This window comes from Colius striatus, chromosome 10, assembly GCF_028858725.1.
Source record: "Colius striatus isolate bColStr4 chromosome 10, bColStr4.1.hap1, whole genome shotgun sequence".
Classification (NCBI taxonomy): Eukaryota; Metazoa; Chordata; class Aves; order Coliiformes; family Coliidae; genus Colius; species Colius striatus.
The window spans coordinates 19,163,117-19,179,471 of record NC_084768.1 but is presented as its reverse complement, the minus strand read 5'-3'; the positions used below and the strand labels follow the sequence as shown (position 1 = coordinate 19,179,471).

The following is a 16,355-nucleotide window of genomic DNA, read 5'->3' as shown; positions in this document are numbered from 1 at the left end:
GGGAACAAATCCCATCTTCTTTGAACTCACCTTTGAGGGAGGTTTTTATTTAAATAGGAATAATGTTTTCTCTCACCCTGCAGAAGAATCAACAGTGACTTGGCAAATTATCAAGTACAGGCTGTGTCAATGTTTACACATTTAGTAGCTTTCTTTTGAAACCTGCAAATAAAGTCGATAGTACTTGTAGCTGTAGTTCCACTGGGTCAGGAATCCTGAGCTAGCCACCCCTAGGCCTTTTCGTAGTCCCTTTGAGCTGCCCAGATGGCTGCAACCTCCTGAAATGATTTTTGTTACAGCCTCTTTAGGAAACATTGCTCACCATCTGTGTTCTGCTTTTACATCCGAACAGAAGAGTGTTTACTGCTGCTGGAGAAGGAGGTGTGCATTATTTCTCTCACAAATACTCACTGGCTTCTGGATGAAACGGGGAGATTTACAGTGTGCTAGTATGGCATCTCAATCACTTTGATTTCATAGCGTATGTAGAGAGAGCAGGCAGTTGCAGAAGTGAACACCAATTGGCACTTCCCTCACCCCCCTACCATTCTGTGATGCTATGATTGTAGAGCTGGATACTGGCCTTAAAATGTTGGTACCATTCTTCCTCCTGTCTTTTTCTTAATCTAGAAATCCTTTAGAATTTGTAGAAGGGGCTCCATCTGGTTAGCAGCTTGTTTCCAAACCAGTCACTGCCCTGGTGTCTGGGTGGTGGTTACAGAAAGCATCGAGTCAAAGCATGGGTAAACCAGGCAGATGCAGGTGCGTAGCACTTTCAGTCACGGCTCTGGTGCATGCTGTTACAGTAAACAGCAACCACACAGAGTAGGTACGTTTCGTTTGGGGCAGCCGGGATTGCCTCCAGCCTCTGCGGGAGAGAACCGCGTTCGACGGAGCCTGCAGAGCGGAGCCAGCGGACTGCCCCGCCGCCGGCCCTGCCAAGTCTGGGGGCTCCCGCGGCTCCGGGAGCTCCCCTCCGCCTCACCCAAGGCGGGAGGACCCCGCCGGCTGCCAGAGCCCGGGCCCCGCTCGGCTCCTCAGGTGCGGGAGAGAAGCCGCGTGGCGCGGCTGCCGCACCTCGTCCTGCGCCGCGCCGGCCGCACCGCACCGCCTGAGCGCGGCAGCGGGCTCGGCCGCGGCCTCCCCTCAGGGGCCGCCCTGGCGGGGCCCCGCCGGGCCGGGGAGGCCGCGGCCGGGGGGCGGCTCGGCGCGCCGGGCGCGGCCGCATTTTTTTCACTGGAGGGCAGGCTGGGCGCAGCCGGGGCGCGGGACGGCCGCTCCCCGCCGCCTGGCGCTCCCTCCCGGGGCCTCCTCCCGGCGGAGGCGGGCGCGGCGGCGCGGTGCCCGGAGCGGCGCGGCGGGCAGGGAGTAACGGGGGCGGGGGGGGGGGGGGGTGACTGGGATAAAGGGGTCGGGGGCGCCGGCGGCAGCGGCGCGCGGGCCGCGGCCATGGCGGAGCGGCCGCTGTACCACGTGACGCCGCGGCGCCCCCTCCGCGCGCGGGCGGCGGAAGCGCCGGGCGCCGAGCCCGGCCCCCAGCGGGAAGTGAGGTTCGCGGAGCCGCCCCTGCCGCGGGAAGGCGGCAGCTTCGGTCCCGCGCGGCGCGGGCAGGCGGCGGCGGCTGGCGGCCGGGGCCGCGGCAGGGGCGGGCGGCGGCGGCGCGGCGCGGCAGCGGCCGGCAGCATGGTGGGGGGCAGCGACGGGCAGGCTCCGCCGGACGCCACCGAGCCGAAGCACAGGCGGAAGAGCCCCCGGTTGGCGGCGGCGCGGGCGGAGGAGGCCGAGGCGGAGGCCGTAGCTGAGCAGGGCCCTGGAGGGGCGCTGGAGGGTGAGCGGCGCAGTGGGGCGGTGCGCGGTGGGGCGGGCGGGCTCGCCCTGTTCTTCTTGGCCTTTGCCCTGCCTGCTGCCGGAGAGAGAGCGGCAGCCCCGGGCGGTGTGCGGAACGGGACTAAGGTGGGAGTTTCCTCCCGGACAGCCCTGCTGGAAACACCGGAGTATCCCAGTGAATTTGGTGCTCCTGGAGGACTGTCAGGCTGGAGGTGGGTGGGCTTGAACTTGCTGCACCTTTCACCTCTTTCCCGTTTCAGAAGATGAGCATCCCTTTCAGACCCCGGACTCGCTGACTCGACCCTCTATAAAAGCATATCGAACAATAGGTAAGCACTGGCTTGGAGAAGTCACAACTCGTGTGGGCTGTGGGGTGCTGAAATGCCAAAGACGGGGGGAAATGGGGTTCATTGGGTTTTGGCTCCTTTGCAGTTTTTACCATGGTTCTGCTATACAGGTGAGGGAATCCCGGTGGGGTTTTGATCCTATATGCAAGAGGTGAGAAGCACTTCTTGGCCGTCTGGAAGGATTGGTGCACGTAGAGCACATTGTAGCCCTTGGGTAGCTGTTGTACCTAGTGCATTGCTGGGGTGTTAAAATGAGAAATAACTGAGTTTTCTAACACTGGTTGATTTTCAAAGGCTGAATTTAAGCAAAGGAACTTGAGCTGCAAAAAATGGATTTCTGTAAGACTGCTCTGGTGAGCAGCATTGTTTGTGAGGCAGTGCATAGTAAGGGCTTGCTGCCCTTTCTCTGAAACACCAAGCATGTGTTGGTACTTGCTCTGGGACCTTGGGCTGCATGAGCTGTTGTATTAGCTCAGTGGGGCACCCTGTTTCTTTATTTGATGAAAACTGTAATCTCAAAACTTCAGAGAAATGCTGAGTGTAGTACAGTCACATGGCATCAGTCTGTCATTCCGTCAGAAACTGCGAGCAAATGGTCTGTGTTTCCTTCCCTTTTAGTCTGTTGGTCTATTATGAGACAGAATGTGTGCATTACCAGTATGTGGCAATTCTCTGATGGATGAGTTGAGTCAGCTTGAGGCTATTCTCTATTCACATCCATATTCTCATGACAGGACTGTCACCCAGTTGTTACATCTGCAGTGTGGCCGTGGTTATGTGGTACTATCCTTCAAAAGGGCTGCCAATATTGTGCTTCAGAAGCAGAATTTCAAAGAAGCGTGGAAAAGTCTTATCTTGAGGGAAGAAGACAGAGGTTATGAGTATTTTTTTGAGAAAGTACAAAGACTTATCTGAAAAAAGCTGTGGGAAGCTGCCACTCCCAGATGATGGTTAACAGGGCACTAACATGCTCAGTGGTTTAAATGTGGCTGGGCTGCTTTAGGAAGTACAGTTGAGAGAGAATGTTTTAATGTGGACATCTCTAAAAATGAAGCTGTAAGGAGACATGTCATCCCCACACCTGCCTGAGCTCCGCACAGTGGTGTTTGGTTTTTAATCACAATAGGCATAAAAGTATGTTAAGAGACCTTAATGTTATATATAGAGTGATTTCCCCCCTCAGTCCCCCGCCTGTAACTCTACAGTATTGTTGTTTTTCTGCAGAATTTATGGGAATGCAGGGTCTGAGAGGCAGTGGGACAAGCAGGGTGGATTTTTATCAGGATGTAATTGTCACAATTCTCTGAGAGCAGATTAGAAGCAAAACCACAACTTGAGAAACTGGTTTCCGGCTTCTGCTTCGAGGTTTTAAATCTAGATTAGGAAACTTGCTTCTAGAGCTAAAAAGACTTAAGAACCTACAAACTCTGCCTTGAATCAGGCAGCTTCTATATCAATGAGCTAAAGATACATGCTAGCAGTCTCCCCCGAAGTTGTCTTTAAATGCACAATTAAAAACGTATGACTATGAGTTTAAGACAGGTGTGAGGTATTTGGCACTCAAGTTTGTGCTGCCTGCAGTTGTTGTGGAAGGTCACAGGCTTATCTTTGTTGAAAAAGCTTGAACTTAGAGGTAACTATGCAATAGACTTAAAAGAACAAGTTCTGCTATATTAAAATAGTGGCTCTATATTTTGGCTTATAATCCTGTAGTTGATTGAGCTTAATATTTATATTGAACTTAATAAGTGTATAAATGGTGGATGTCAGGATGCTGGGACATCCCTTTTTTCTATCTAGCAACAGGACAAGGAGTAATAGGATGAAGCTGGAACACAAAAAGTTCCATTTAAACATAAGGAAAAACTATTTCACTGTTGAGATGAGGGAGCCCTGGCCCAGGCTGCCCAGGGAGGGTGTGGAGGCTCCTTCCTTGGAGGTCTTCAAGACCCGCCTGGACACGTTCCTCCGTGACCTGATCTAAGTGGACCTGCTTTAGTAGGTGAGTTGGACTGGATGATCTTGAAAGGTCCCTTCCAACCCCACCATTCTGTGAATTTGTAGATTTCTAATCCTTTTGATTAAACCGGTATATGAAATGGGGGTAGTGGGAAGATCTTTCAGCAGGTGACTGCTGTAGGTAGCTGATTAGCAGGTTTAAGGTGGATTAGAAAAGCTTCACTGGCTGCCTGGGAGGCAGGACTGATCCTTTGGATAGGAGGCTTAAGGCTTTGTAAGGAAAGAACTGGCATGTATGGGCTGGAATTTATATATATTTCTAGGAAAGTTAAACATTATACAGGGGAGTTTATTTTTCCCTGTAGGAAATTCGACATGTGCTGTCTGCTTGCACTGATACTCTTTCCTGTTGTTCATGCTCCTTGTTACAGAAGGTGCCAATTACAAGCTGCCTTCATGTGAAAAATAAAGTTGTATATATTGAAATATTTCCCATTTACAACTTCTGAGAATGCCTTGAGAGACACAGAGTGCTGATTGATGTAAAGAAAGGGAGAGGAATTAAAGCATATGGACTGCATGGGTAGCCTTTAGATCCACAGATCTTTCTGGTCTTGTGATAGTAATCACAAGTAGGGATATCACTAGTGGCCACCACTACTAGTGAGACCTTCCTTGCAAAACTATGGGTATGTTGTTTGACGTTCCTGAAAGTCAGCAAATCACTTGATCATCTTCATTCTTGGCCTTGTGGGAAATCGGTCACTTAGCAGCTTTTTGAGATGGTTTTGAAGATACAATATTCCACTCACTCTCTGCAAATATTTTACTGTTGTACCTGTGAACATCTTAGTTTAAAACTTAGTTTTCTCCCTTGTTTCTGTTTTGGGGTTGTTCTGTGGTTTGTTTTCTTTTTCTCCTCAGTGTGCTTCACATACACTGGCATGCTGAAGCTGCTGGTTTCTTTTCTTGAAGTAAAGTTAATAAACACTAGGTGGCAAGCTCTGTGTTGCCCTCATGTGTATGGTAAAAGCGCTATAAAAACACAGAAAAGCCTGGGAGAACCCAGTATTGTTTAAAGAACAAAAAGGCCCCGTGTGAATGGTACAGAGAAGTTTTACCAATTGTATTCTTCCCTTTGCTGTTTCCTCTGATGCCCTTCTGCTTTACCAGTGTGTCATGGTTTCTGTTCCACAGCTGTACCACAGCTTTTACTCTAACTGCTGCCCCCACCTTGAATCTGGACAAGGATGTGGTTACACTTTATCCTTTCAAACCTCTTCTCCTGGTGTTCTGCTTTTGACTGGCTTTCCAGCCCTGACCTTTGCTCTGGGATTCCTGTCAACTTAAAAGGCTTTGCTCATTCTAGTTAGTAACATTAACTCTGAAGGGTTTCAGTGTCAGAATGGCTGAGTAATTTGGCAGACCTGTTTGTTTAGATCCAAGCTAACCAAGGGGATTCAGTTCAGAGCTTAGGTGCCCTAGATGGCCATTGTGGTTAATGAGAGACGAAAGGATGACCTGGGCTGCATGAAAACGAGACTTATATTTGCCTCTCTTTTTCCTCTCTGCTTAAAGACAGCACAAGTATTGTGTTTGAGTTGTGTGTCCAAAGCTGTGGGAAAAACTTCTTTACTCCTGTGCTTGTATATGTACTAGTTTACACAGAATCCCTTTAGTGTAAGGCATTTCTTGGCTCAGCATTTTGATGTCTTTCTGATCTGGCTTTTTTTTTTTCCCCAGAGTTTTTAATCCAAGGACTTCTAAAAATAAAATTGAAAAAAAGAAAAAGAACTTGTATGTGGTGGTGTAGACAGCTGTATGTGTAGTGAACTCAGATTTGCTGTCAGCTGTTCAAGTCTTAGTTGCTTTTGGTTACATTTTAAGAAAGTAACTGTTGGGAGATGACAACTTGAAGGGTGCTGATTTAGGTCAGTGTATGTTCTGACATTGTCTTGGTCTTTCAGTTTTGTGCTGTTACAAGCACAAATGATACTGCACCTATACCAATCCTCTTTTTTTTTTTTTTTTTTCCTCCTGACAGGTAGTTCTTCAACTTACTGTCTTCAAGAGAATCAAATAAAGGAAAAAGCAAAGACTTGTGACAGTAAGGAACCCGAGAAACAAGCAGGGCATCAGCCAAACCTTTACACATCGTTAAGAGGTAACAACACTAGTTTTATAGGTACTTCTTCCATTATGTAACAAATGATTCCTTAAATGTGCTAAAATGATGTTCTTTCAGTTCTGTTACACTGAAAGGTAAATAGATGAAGCTGTAGGTAAAAGGTGAAGGTACAGCTGTTGTGTTGAAATCTGAATGGATGAAGAAGTTTAAACAAAAACAACATTTTTAGGGTTTCCTCCTGCCCTTAAGCAAATTAAAACCGATTGTAGTCTGACAGTCATCTGCTTGGATCTGAAACCTTAAAAGTTCAAGGAAGAGCATCTTTAAACTTTGATAAGTATAAAGCCATCTGGTTTTTCAAAAGCAAAAAGCCGATGAGTAGTAACATACCTTCTTCAAAAATTGTTACAAGAGTCGATCTTTCTTTGCCTCAGGCAAAGCAAACCAAAACTGTCATTTTTGTAAAGAGATATGAGGTACTTTTGACTTCAGCAGGGGGAAGCTGACTGTACCAAGTGATTTCAGTGTGAGGAAGTGCTTTTTCTGTTCATTGCTCAAGAGAATTTTCTCTGTGTGTGTTACAGAAGCAATAGGGAAATAGAATGAAGAATTAAAAATGGGATACTTTTTAGTCCAGCAGAAGGTAGTCATGTTACTGTAGGTGGTTTTAATACATCCAAATAGATACACAATGTAAGGGAGGGTTTTAGGAGAGCTGGTAAACTGGTCAGAGCATGAGGTAGTGGCTTGTGTTCATTCAGTAACAGTCCTATCACACTAAGTGGTAGCTTTATGCTGATTGATTTTGGTTTTCCCTCCTGCTGAACAGTTTTGGTTTCAGAAGTGACAAATGTGGTACCCTCCATTAGCAGTCAACACTGCTCATTTCCCATCCTTTGCATTTTATCATTATTGCATTGTTGCTTTTTAAAGAACAAATAGGAAAGAGAGCTTCATGTCATATTGGGAAAAGCAGGGTGAGAGGAGACAAATGAAGCCCCTTCTCTTAGTTAGTAGTAGTTTCCTCCATCTCCAGAGGAATCTGAGAGGCTATTGTACGGTACAGGTTTGGTTTGGCAGCACAACATACACACCTTCCTGAATAACCTTTGAAGATTTATAGAAAGAGCCAAAAGCATGTCTAGCTTCTCTTATTCTGACCTCCAAAGGGATAACCAAGTTCTCTTGCTCGTACTTTGTTTTCAGAAAGAAAGTCTGACTTCCTTGAGAAAAGTCGTGAGCACCACTCAACTACATCACAGTGTAAGTTGAAAAATACATATCTAGTCTTTCCCCGTAATTAAGTGGAAAGCATGGAATTATCTTCCTTTCTTTGGCTTGTGGTTTTTCTTGTGCCATGGGACACTCTGGGAAAGTGGAAAGGGACTCAGTAGGCAGATTCAAATGGACGCTGGAGAAAGCAACACAATTTAGAGTTAGAGCCTTCGTATGAGGTTATTCAACTCGCTGACCACAGAAAATGACACACTTTAATTTTTTCTTTTTTAGCTGGGTTAAGAAATGGAGTTGACTTATGGGACAATCAGTAAGTGCAGAGCATCTACTAGTGGTGTTGTGAGGGTGAAGCTAAGGAAGGGAACAAAGCCTGCACCTCTTGGTAGCAGTGAATGTTAGATTAGTTTGTACGTGTCCCTTGTAGCCTTTCCCTAAGTAATGGTGGCCTGCTACAATTGAAGTAGTTGTTGGATGCTCCTCAAGAGGAGCAGCATTTTTCTTTGCTGTCTGTTCATCTAATGACTAATTCCTCATCTTTCTATTTTTATCTTTTGCTGGTTTTGTAGATTTGTTGGTCTGGTTTTTTTTTTCCTCTTGAAAGAGTATTTGAAAGAAGAGGGAGGAAAAGTGCAGAATTCTCAGTAGCTTTCTGCTCTTAATGTCTTGGTGCCTGTTTTTATCCTAACAGATACGGATAAAGCCTTGTGAATCAGAATTCAGTCTGGAGAAGCAGGGGGTGGTGTTAGGGTTTGGGTTTCTTTGAAAACCACAGTGCCTTCCAGAAGACAACCTTGTCTTTTGTGGTAGCTGCGCGGCTGTGAAATGTGTTTGAAAAAGGAATTGATGCTGGGAGTTCTCACTAGTCTGGTGCTCCTCCTCTCCTGTGCCAGAGGCAAGAGGTGCTGCAGGAGTGACCAGTGGTGTGTCAGATGAAGAACTTTGCAAATCACTTGAAACTCTTAAGGTGTCTGCAGGAATTACACCTTTTGAGTTAGGCAAGACAAATAATTTGCTTGACCTTCATGTAAATTGTGTTGTGGCTGGACTCAAAGATCTTAAAGGTCTTTTCCAACCATAATGCTTCTGTGAGTCTGTGAAACAAGGTGAGATCCTTAGGCAGGCTGGGATCTGTTTTCAGACTATCAAAATATTTTTTCCTTTAGGGCTTGAATCACAGCTGTCTCCTAAATATGAAACCTGATGTTGGCAAACAGGGCTACATTGTAAAATATAGAGTTGAGGTGATTTTGATCTGTTAACTATTAGAAGACAAGCTTGGTGTCTGTGCCCTGGGAGGGCATTGAAATTACAGACTAGTGTAGCTCATTAAGCCAGGTAAGCACCAGCTTAAACCAGAGCTGCTTTTAGCACCTTCTACTATTACATTCATACAAAAAAAACCAAGGTTACAGAATGTATTTTAGTGTTCTTGAACTAACTACTGCAGAGTATGTTTGTTCAATTTATTCTCAACATTGCCATTGATGGTACCCTGATTTGGTTATGTATGATTAAAGAGCCTTCAGCTTTGAACCAGTTGCTGTGGTTCAAACGGAGACAGTAGTTCTCATGTCTTTTTAATTAAGTGACTAAATGCAAAAAACTTGCTGACCAATAATTGCACTGTATATATTAATATTGGTCTCTTGGGAAAGTTGTTTGTAACACTGTTGTGTGGATAATGTCTCTTGTATTTTGCTGTCTGAGCCCATTTAAATAAATAGACCAAAAGTCTATTTTGAAGTTGAAAGATTGCTTTTTGCTTTAAAAGCATAATTCATCCCAAGAAACTGAGTGCTGATAAAACAAGCTTCTGACCGAAGCTGGATGGAGAAGGAATATGAGCCTGTACCTTCACTATATCACTTTGATTTTGCTACTTGTATCTTGCATTATGTTGCTCTTCTTGTATGTGTGTTAATTGAGCTTTCATTTTTTCTGTCCCTCAAATTCCTGATCACAATCAGGAAACTGAACTGGGACGTGGGATCCGTGTGCAGAAAACAGCAGATTGTTAAATCTCCACCACTTAGTCATCTTGTATTTTAAATGCCTCTGTTTTCATTTGTGTAGCTTGTCAAGAGTTAAAAACCTTTGGGGGGGTGGTTTTTGATAGGTTGAGGACTTGTGCTTTTTATGCAAGACTGTAGACAGTTTCAGAACTAACATTTGGCAAATAGCATGGATGAGGCCAGATGAATGGGACTTCTTAGGCTAGAAATGTCACATATGTGACATTTTCTGTAGCCTTCCTTGAGCACAGGAGGGCAAATGATGTGGAAAAGAACAGAAAGCCCAAACTTGACCCAGCCCTCCCTGGCATGAGGTCACTGTATCACCTTTGCTCCCACTTAGAGGGGAGCATTTCCAGGGAGGTTGTTGCTGTGCAAGGATGCCTCATTAACTGTTCCCTTCAGCTTCGTAGCATTGGGTCTATAACAGCATAACTAAGAACAGCTTTTTGTTGAAAATAACACAGTTTGGTGATTTCTCCCTGCTAAATTCCCAGCTGGAAGACTGGTTTTAATTGTTATCTTAATGTTTTTCTCATGTTCCTTTCTTAATATTTTAACAGGTAGAAGTAAATTTCGAGATCAGTCCAGCATAGGGAAGCAGTCTCAGCATTTGGCCAAAAGTAAGACTTCTGCTTTCACTTCCATTTCACACTTGTGTTACATTTAACCATTTTCATGCCTGTCCAAATATTAGATTTCCTGATAGCTGTTATTAAACAGAGGGTCCTTGCCAGAACAGTTGACTTGATAGGATGTGTTTTCAGCATGAAGAAAGGAAGTAAGAGTGTTGTATAATATAATATATATATATATACACAATAACATTTACACCTGAATTTAAGGTTTTCCATCTGTAGTGTTTACAAGATTAAAACTGAGGCAGGCTAGTGGTCTTCTTATTTAACAGTTGTGTTGCTGTTCTGATAAAATGGTAACATAAGGTATACAGTTCTTTCCCATTTCCAGGGAGGTTGGTATATTTGTGACTGATTTTACTGGGAACAGAATTGAGCTTTATGCTCCTAGTAGGTCAGACAAGTGTTACATTAACTCTTGAAATACAAAACCAAATGAAACCATCTGATACTCTGTACGCTTCCTGTGCACTTTGTGTAGTCTCTGTGAAACTGACTGATCCAAAGACCACAAACATCTTCTGATCACCAGTGTCTGAGATGCAAATACTGCTGCAGAAACCTTTTTTTGTCCTAGGAGGATAGGGAGGAGAAGTGACAACATCCAAAACCTGGCATCACCAGAATGGTTTCAATGGGGCTTTTTCTGGAGAGCCTACATGTAGAAAAAATTGAAGCTCTTAGTTTGGATTTGAGTAAATAGAGTGGAGTATTAATAAGCTTTCAGAGGAGTTTCTTTTTCAGAAGAATGTCCAATTTAAGTCTTAGTCTGGAAATGTATAAAAATGTTCTTTTTAATGCTGATACTTCATTAAGTTGCTAAAGAAATTGAGAGTTTGTGAGTTTGGGTTGTTTTGTTTTGTTTTTTTTACTAACACGTCTTAATATTCTTCAACTACTGTACCAGTAGCTCGAGAGTGGGATGAGTTAATTGAATTCCACTGTTTCCTTCTCTTTTCCTCTCACTTATTGACTTCTGATTCCTTTTGAAATGTTCTTTTCTTCCTGTTTGCTCCTCTTTTCTGTAGGTGATGGTGAATCACAGAGTGGATTTCACAAGGGCTGGACTTTGCTACTGATTCTGTTAATTGGTGTCCTATTGTATTATGCCCCGTGGAGTGGAATGACAAGTCTTCTAGATGCAACTCTTTCAAGTAGAGATACTGAAATTCTGCAAGAGTTTCGGACCCGGATGAAGAAACTAAAAAATACTTACCAAAGTCAGGACCCTAATCTGTGGAAAAGAGCCAATGTGTTCCTTGAGAAACATCTTAATGCTTCCCACCTGCATTTGGAGCCTGCCATCTTACTCTTCACAGCTGGCCAAGAAGCTGAGAAAGCGCTGAGGTGCCTAAGTAATGAGATTGCTGATGCATTTGCCCTCTCCCAGAATGCTACTACTATCAAAATTAATGGGGCAGACAAAGCCGTGTTGGATAGTGACGTTGTCAAGCTGGAGGTAGATAAAGAGCTCAGCTCTGGGTTCAGAGAAGGCAAGAAGGTAGCAGTGGTGCATCGATTTGAGTTACTACCTGCAGGCTCCACCTTAATATTTTACAAGTACTGTGATCATGAAAACGCAGCATTTAAGGATGTGGCTCTTCTGCTGACAGTTCTCCTGGATGAACAGTCGCTGAGAAGGAGCCTCACCTTACAAGAAGTTGAGGAGAAAGTCCGGGATTTCCTCTGGGCAAAGTTTACCAGTTCAGATGTTCCTAGTTCTTATAACAGCATGGACACAGATAAGCTGAGTGGACTGTGGAGCCGTATATCTCATCTTGTGTTGCCTGTTTGGCCTGAAAAGGGCCTCCCTGTGGAGGGATGTACATAAAAGTTACTGGAGAGGACCTGAGAAAGGAGGAAGACAGAAAACCTATGTTGTAATGGCTGAACAGGGAAGGAACTTACTGCAGCTGCTCTGCTCAGGCAGCATATAGTCCTTTCTGTGCAGAGGAATTCCACCAACTGTCAGGGTTGTTTCTGCTAAAGTAACTGGGATTTCTCTAAGTCAGCTGCAGAATGTAAGCAAGGAACTTGCTGGTGGTTGGTAAGTTGTGTTCCGTGACTTACTTGGGCTTGGTGTCCTGGAGCTGGAAGGAAGTGCCCACTAGTGCAGAACCACTCATCTGCTGAAGCTGCTGCACTATTGGCTTTGCTATAAGGATCCTTTTCTGGTGGTGCATAAAGCTGGTATCGTATTTGACAAGGTAATAGGATGCAAAACATCACTTTCATCTGCTAGCATTGCTTACTTTCCTTCTAACTTAAGAAAAAACATGAACTGAAAATGATGATAATGTAATGTGAGTCTAAGCACATGCTTTTTCTCGATCTGATCACAACATAGATGTCACCTCTCTGTGGTGACTTCTAAATATGGCAAAATTGCTTCAAAGATTTGTGACTTGTAGGGAACCTCTTCAGTAAGTGTTTCTTCACTAAATGAGCCTGCCCCATAGAGTTTTACAAAGTTAGAAAAGCTGAGGTACAAAAGATTGCTTGACATTAGTACTGAAGTCAGTTAATATTCCCCCTGCACCTCTTTGCATCACTGCTTCCAGGCATTCTCTGCTCTTTGTCAAAGTTCTGCAAATCTTAACATATGAGGGGAAATGATAAGATACCAGCTGTGTGTGTACTAAAGACTTGTTCCATCTCCTTTCCAAGCAGAAGTTTAGGAAGACATAGGTTGTCATTTTAATAAGATAATTATTTTTGCATCAAGAGTATTTATCTGTGGTACTTGATATACCACAAAAATAACCTTTCTTCATGTGTCTGCATATAACCTGCTGCTGCTTGCTGTATAAGCTTCTAGCAAAGAACAGATCTGCAATGCATGTTTTTAAACCACATCTTTTTAGCGTGCTTCATGCTGGGAATCCCTCACACCAGACTAAAAACATGTATTTGATTCTGTTGTAAGTATTCTGTAGTGAAAAAAAAGACAAACTAAGAGAACTGCAGCACTTCCATTTTATTGAACTATTGCATTTCATTACCCTATGCTCTTGAAGCTATTGGTCTATGTGCATTTGGGTTTGAGTATGAAGGAACATGTGAAGACTGCTCTCAAATTAATAGAGCATTTTCTTGGAACAGCTGAGTGGCTCTTGGACTCATCCTTTATTCACAAGCCCCTTGAGCTGTTGTGTTGCAGAAAGTCCTTTTTAACCAAGAACACCTCTCGAGGTGCTGGAATTTCTGACTGCTTTGTGCAAGCAAAGGTTTGGGCTGTTAAGTGGAATGCACAAAAATCACCTTAAGCATATGAAAGAACACAGTTTGTGAGACAGAGAGCTGTGGTCACTGAAACCAGAGACGGATTCTTTCTAATCCCTGAGAGCCAGCAATGCGTAGTGCTCTCTTATTTTCACAGGAAGAAATATAAGCAGTAAAAAGACATGGAAGTGCTGCTGTTCTGGATGTTTAAGAATAGCTCAGGAAGGAAAAAAAGGCATTTATGTTTTGGACATTTCACTGGACAATATGATTTTTTTCAAAAGCAACTGTGACTTATTTCCAAGTGTGTCCTGAGAGCATATTTGTTTGTATATTGTGTAAACTTTCAGTAATCAATACAAATAAATATACCTGTTGGCTTAATAAGTGTTTTACGATTTGCCCATTGAATTTTAAGTGGTCAGACCTTTTCTTAACATGTTTTAAATTGTTTCTTTTACTTGTGACCAACTACAGATGCCTAAATTACAACCTTTTGCAAAATTTGGAACTTTTATGAACCTTGAGTGGAATGGTAAATACTGGGATGCAGATGCCTGTATTTGATCCTATCAGGGCTTTTTTTCTAACAGGGAACACTTCAGGAAATTGTAATAGCTCTGAATTGTCTTTTACTTGGTGTTCTTGTACTAATCCCTCAGTTCTGATTTCAGCTGGAACTAATGATAAGATATGGTTCGCTTGTTTCATTAGTCCCATACACGAGTCAGCAGCTGACAAAAGGGATGACTTCATTCTTGTTCCACTCCTCCTTGTGCATGTTCCTCTACCTCTGCTCATACAAACCAGCACCCTGTGAACTAACTGGAGGGACTGACTTACTAAAAAATGGCTTAGGAAAAAACCCCATAATTAGCAAGAATGGCAACCACAAAAAAAAGAGTGAAGTTGTGACATGAAGGCAGGAGATTCCGTGCTCTTAACCTGGATTATTTGTGTTTTATTGGCGTAGTTTTTGTTTCTAAAACTGACCCCCTGCCCCTATTATAGGTTATCAAAGAGCTGTGTTCCCCTGTTTAAAGACAAAATAGGAAGGTGCCTGGAAACTGAAGACTTCATGTTGAAACAGGAGAATTTGTTATTTGGGTGTGTTTATTAACTGTGGGGAAAGACAGGTGTATTTCCACCTACATGGTATGCTACTGCTGAGCCTTGAAACATAACAGTAAGATTGTATATACAGTGGCCTCCTTTGGGAAGGGGAAAGGCTCAGGATTAGAAGGCTGGTCCTGCTCTTGAAGCAGTAGGTCCTTTCTGTTTGTGGCTTTGTCCTTAAAAAGCTCGCATTAAATATCCACAAGTTCTTAATGCCTATCTCATTAAGTAACTCCCCCTCAGGCAGAGGTGAAGAGTAATGTCTGTCTCTGTTGGTAACAGGCAGCTGATTACTGTTCTTCTTGTATAATTATTTCATTACTTGCAGCGAACACGGCCATTTGATGTCTTCTAAACTGCAAAATACTTCTGCTTCTAGAGAAATGTCACTTGTGAAGTTGAACTGTCCCAAACTGTTGGCAGGTCAGCATATTAGCCTGTGACAGCAAAAATGTGTTTTGGTAGAGCAAAGACACCAGGTCTGGCCTTGGGGCTGAGGAGGGGATGTTGCTGGTTCACAGCATAACAAGCTCTGGGCAGAGTGTGATCTTTGAGGAGGTGAACTAGCTACACACCAATTTACAGCCAAAATTTCCAGTGCTCTGCAAACTGGACTGGAAAACGGTCAAACAGCTCCTTGGGTTGAGAGGAGACAGACACCCGCAGCTGGCAAGAGCCCCCTTGTAGGTAGCCAGCCCATGGGTGAGCGTTCCTGCTGCTGTCCCTACTGCTGCCTTTTCAGCACTTGGAGGTTGGCAATACCCACGTTGCCTTCAGCAGTGGACGTTGCTGGAAGAGAGACCTTGAAAACCACGCAGCCCAGTCTGTTGTTACCTTGTCTCTCACGCCCTGCTCTGAGTCATGTTGTGCTCAGTGGAGTTCGGAGCATGCTAAGCAAGTTTCTTAAAAGGATTCATTATTTTCTCCCATTTTTTCACATCATCAAAAGTGAATATTTGCTCATTTTTCACAAATTGAAAAGGCCATGTTTTTTACATCGTGTGTTTGTTGCTCTCCCCTCATCTAGCCAGCCAGTTATGCCCTCATGGAAGGCTATCGGATGGGTCGAACAGCATTCCCCTTGGTGAATCCATGTTGACTCCCCAATAAACATATGAAGGAAATTATGGCTATTAACAATGTTTAGGATGAATTGTTCCATCACCTTTCCAGGCATGGGAGGGACAGGGAAATACTGGAGAATGTCCAAGGCAGGGCTACAAAGATGATCAGGGGACTGGAGCATCTTCCTAATGAGGAAAGGCTGTGGGAACTGGGGCTGTCTAGTCTGGAGAAAATATTTACAAATATGTAAATGGTGGGTGGCAGGAGGCTGGGACATCATTATTTTCTGTTGTATCTTGTGACAGGACAAGAAGTGATGGAAAGAAGCCGGAACACAAAAAGTTCCATTTAAACATAAGGAAAAACTATTTGACTGTTGAGGTGAGGGAGCCCTGGCACAGGCCCAGGGAGGGTGTGCAGGCTCCTTCTCTGGAGGTTTTCTAAACCTGCCTGGATGCGTTCCTGTGTGACCTGATCTAGGGGAATCTGCTTTGGCAGGGAGGTTGGACTGGATGATCTGTAAAGGTCCCTTCCAACTCCTACCATTCTGTGACTCTGATAATAATAGATTAATTTCAAACTGAGTGCAAAAGGCAAGATAAGCCCCGTGTTCAGGTATTTGCTGCACAGAGCGCAGTGATACGCACCATCTGTGGTGCAGCCGCCAGCATGCTACGTTTAGGAAAGAATCTGGTGTTTGAGGTGTGTAATGATACATGAACAACTTGTCAGGCTGTGCTAAGACACTGTAGCACAGCTGGAAAAGTATAAGACCAAATGTGAAGTAATTACTTTATTTTATAAG

At 44.1% G+C, this 16,355-nt stretch overlaps 1 protein-coding gene across 2 annotated transcripts; it reads left to right on the top strand.

Annotated features, from left to right (window-relative positions):
- The first annotated feature begins 1,643 nt into the window (after nucleotides 1-1,643).
- On the top strand, nucleotides 1,644-13,756 carry LOC104554403 (torsin-1A-interacting protein 1). Of its 2 annotated transcripts, XM_062004064.1 has the most exons (6): nucleotides 1,644-1,828; nucleotides 2,088-2,156; nucleotides 6,178-6,297; nucleotides 7,468-7,524; nucleotides 10,073-10,132; nucleotides 11,176-13,756. In XM_062004064.1, the coding sequence occupies exons 1-6, from the start codon at nucleotides 1,684-1,686 to the stop codon at nucleotides 11,976-11,978; spliced, it is 1,254 nt and encodes a 417-aa protein (XP_061860048.1). In that variant the 5' UTR covers nucleotides 1,644-1,683; the 3' UTR covers nucleotides 11,979-13,756. The 2 variants fall into 2 exon arrangements, with proteins under 2 accessions (XP_061860048.1, XP_061860049.1); XM_062004065.1 differs by lacking the exon at nucleotides 10,073-10,132.
- The last annotated feature ends 2,599 nt before the right edge of the window (nucleotides 13,757-16,355 follow it).

What these genes read in the sequence shown, in the direction of transcription:
- LOC104554403 (XM_062004064.1), top strand. Translation starts at nt 1,684, where the DNA reads ATGGTGGGGGGCAGCGACGGGCAGGCTCCGCCGGACGCCACCGAGCCG. An exon ending in AAAAGCATATCGAACAATAG is followed by an intron (nt 2,157 to 6,177) that starts GTAAGCACTGGC and finishes TCCTCCTGACAG; the next exon opens with GTAGTTCTTCAACTTACTGT. An exon ending in GTCTCAGCATTTGGCCAAAA is followed by an intron (nt 10,133 to 11,175) that starts GTAAGACTTCTG and finishes TCTTTTCTGTAG; the next exon opens with GTGATGGTGAATCACAGAGT.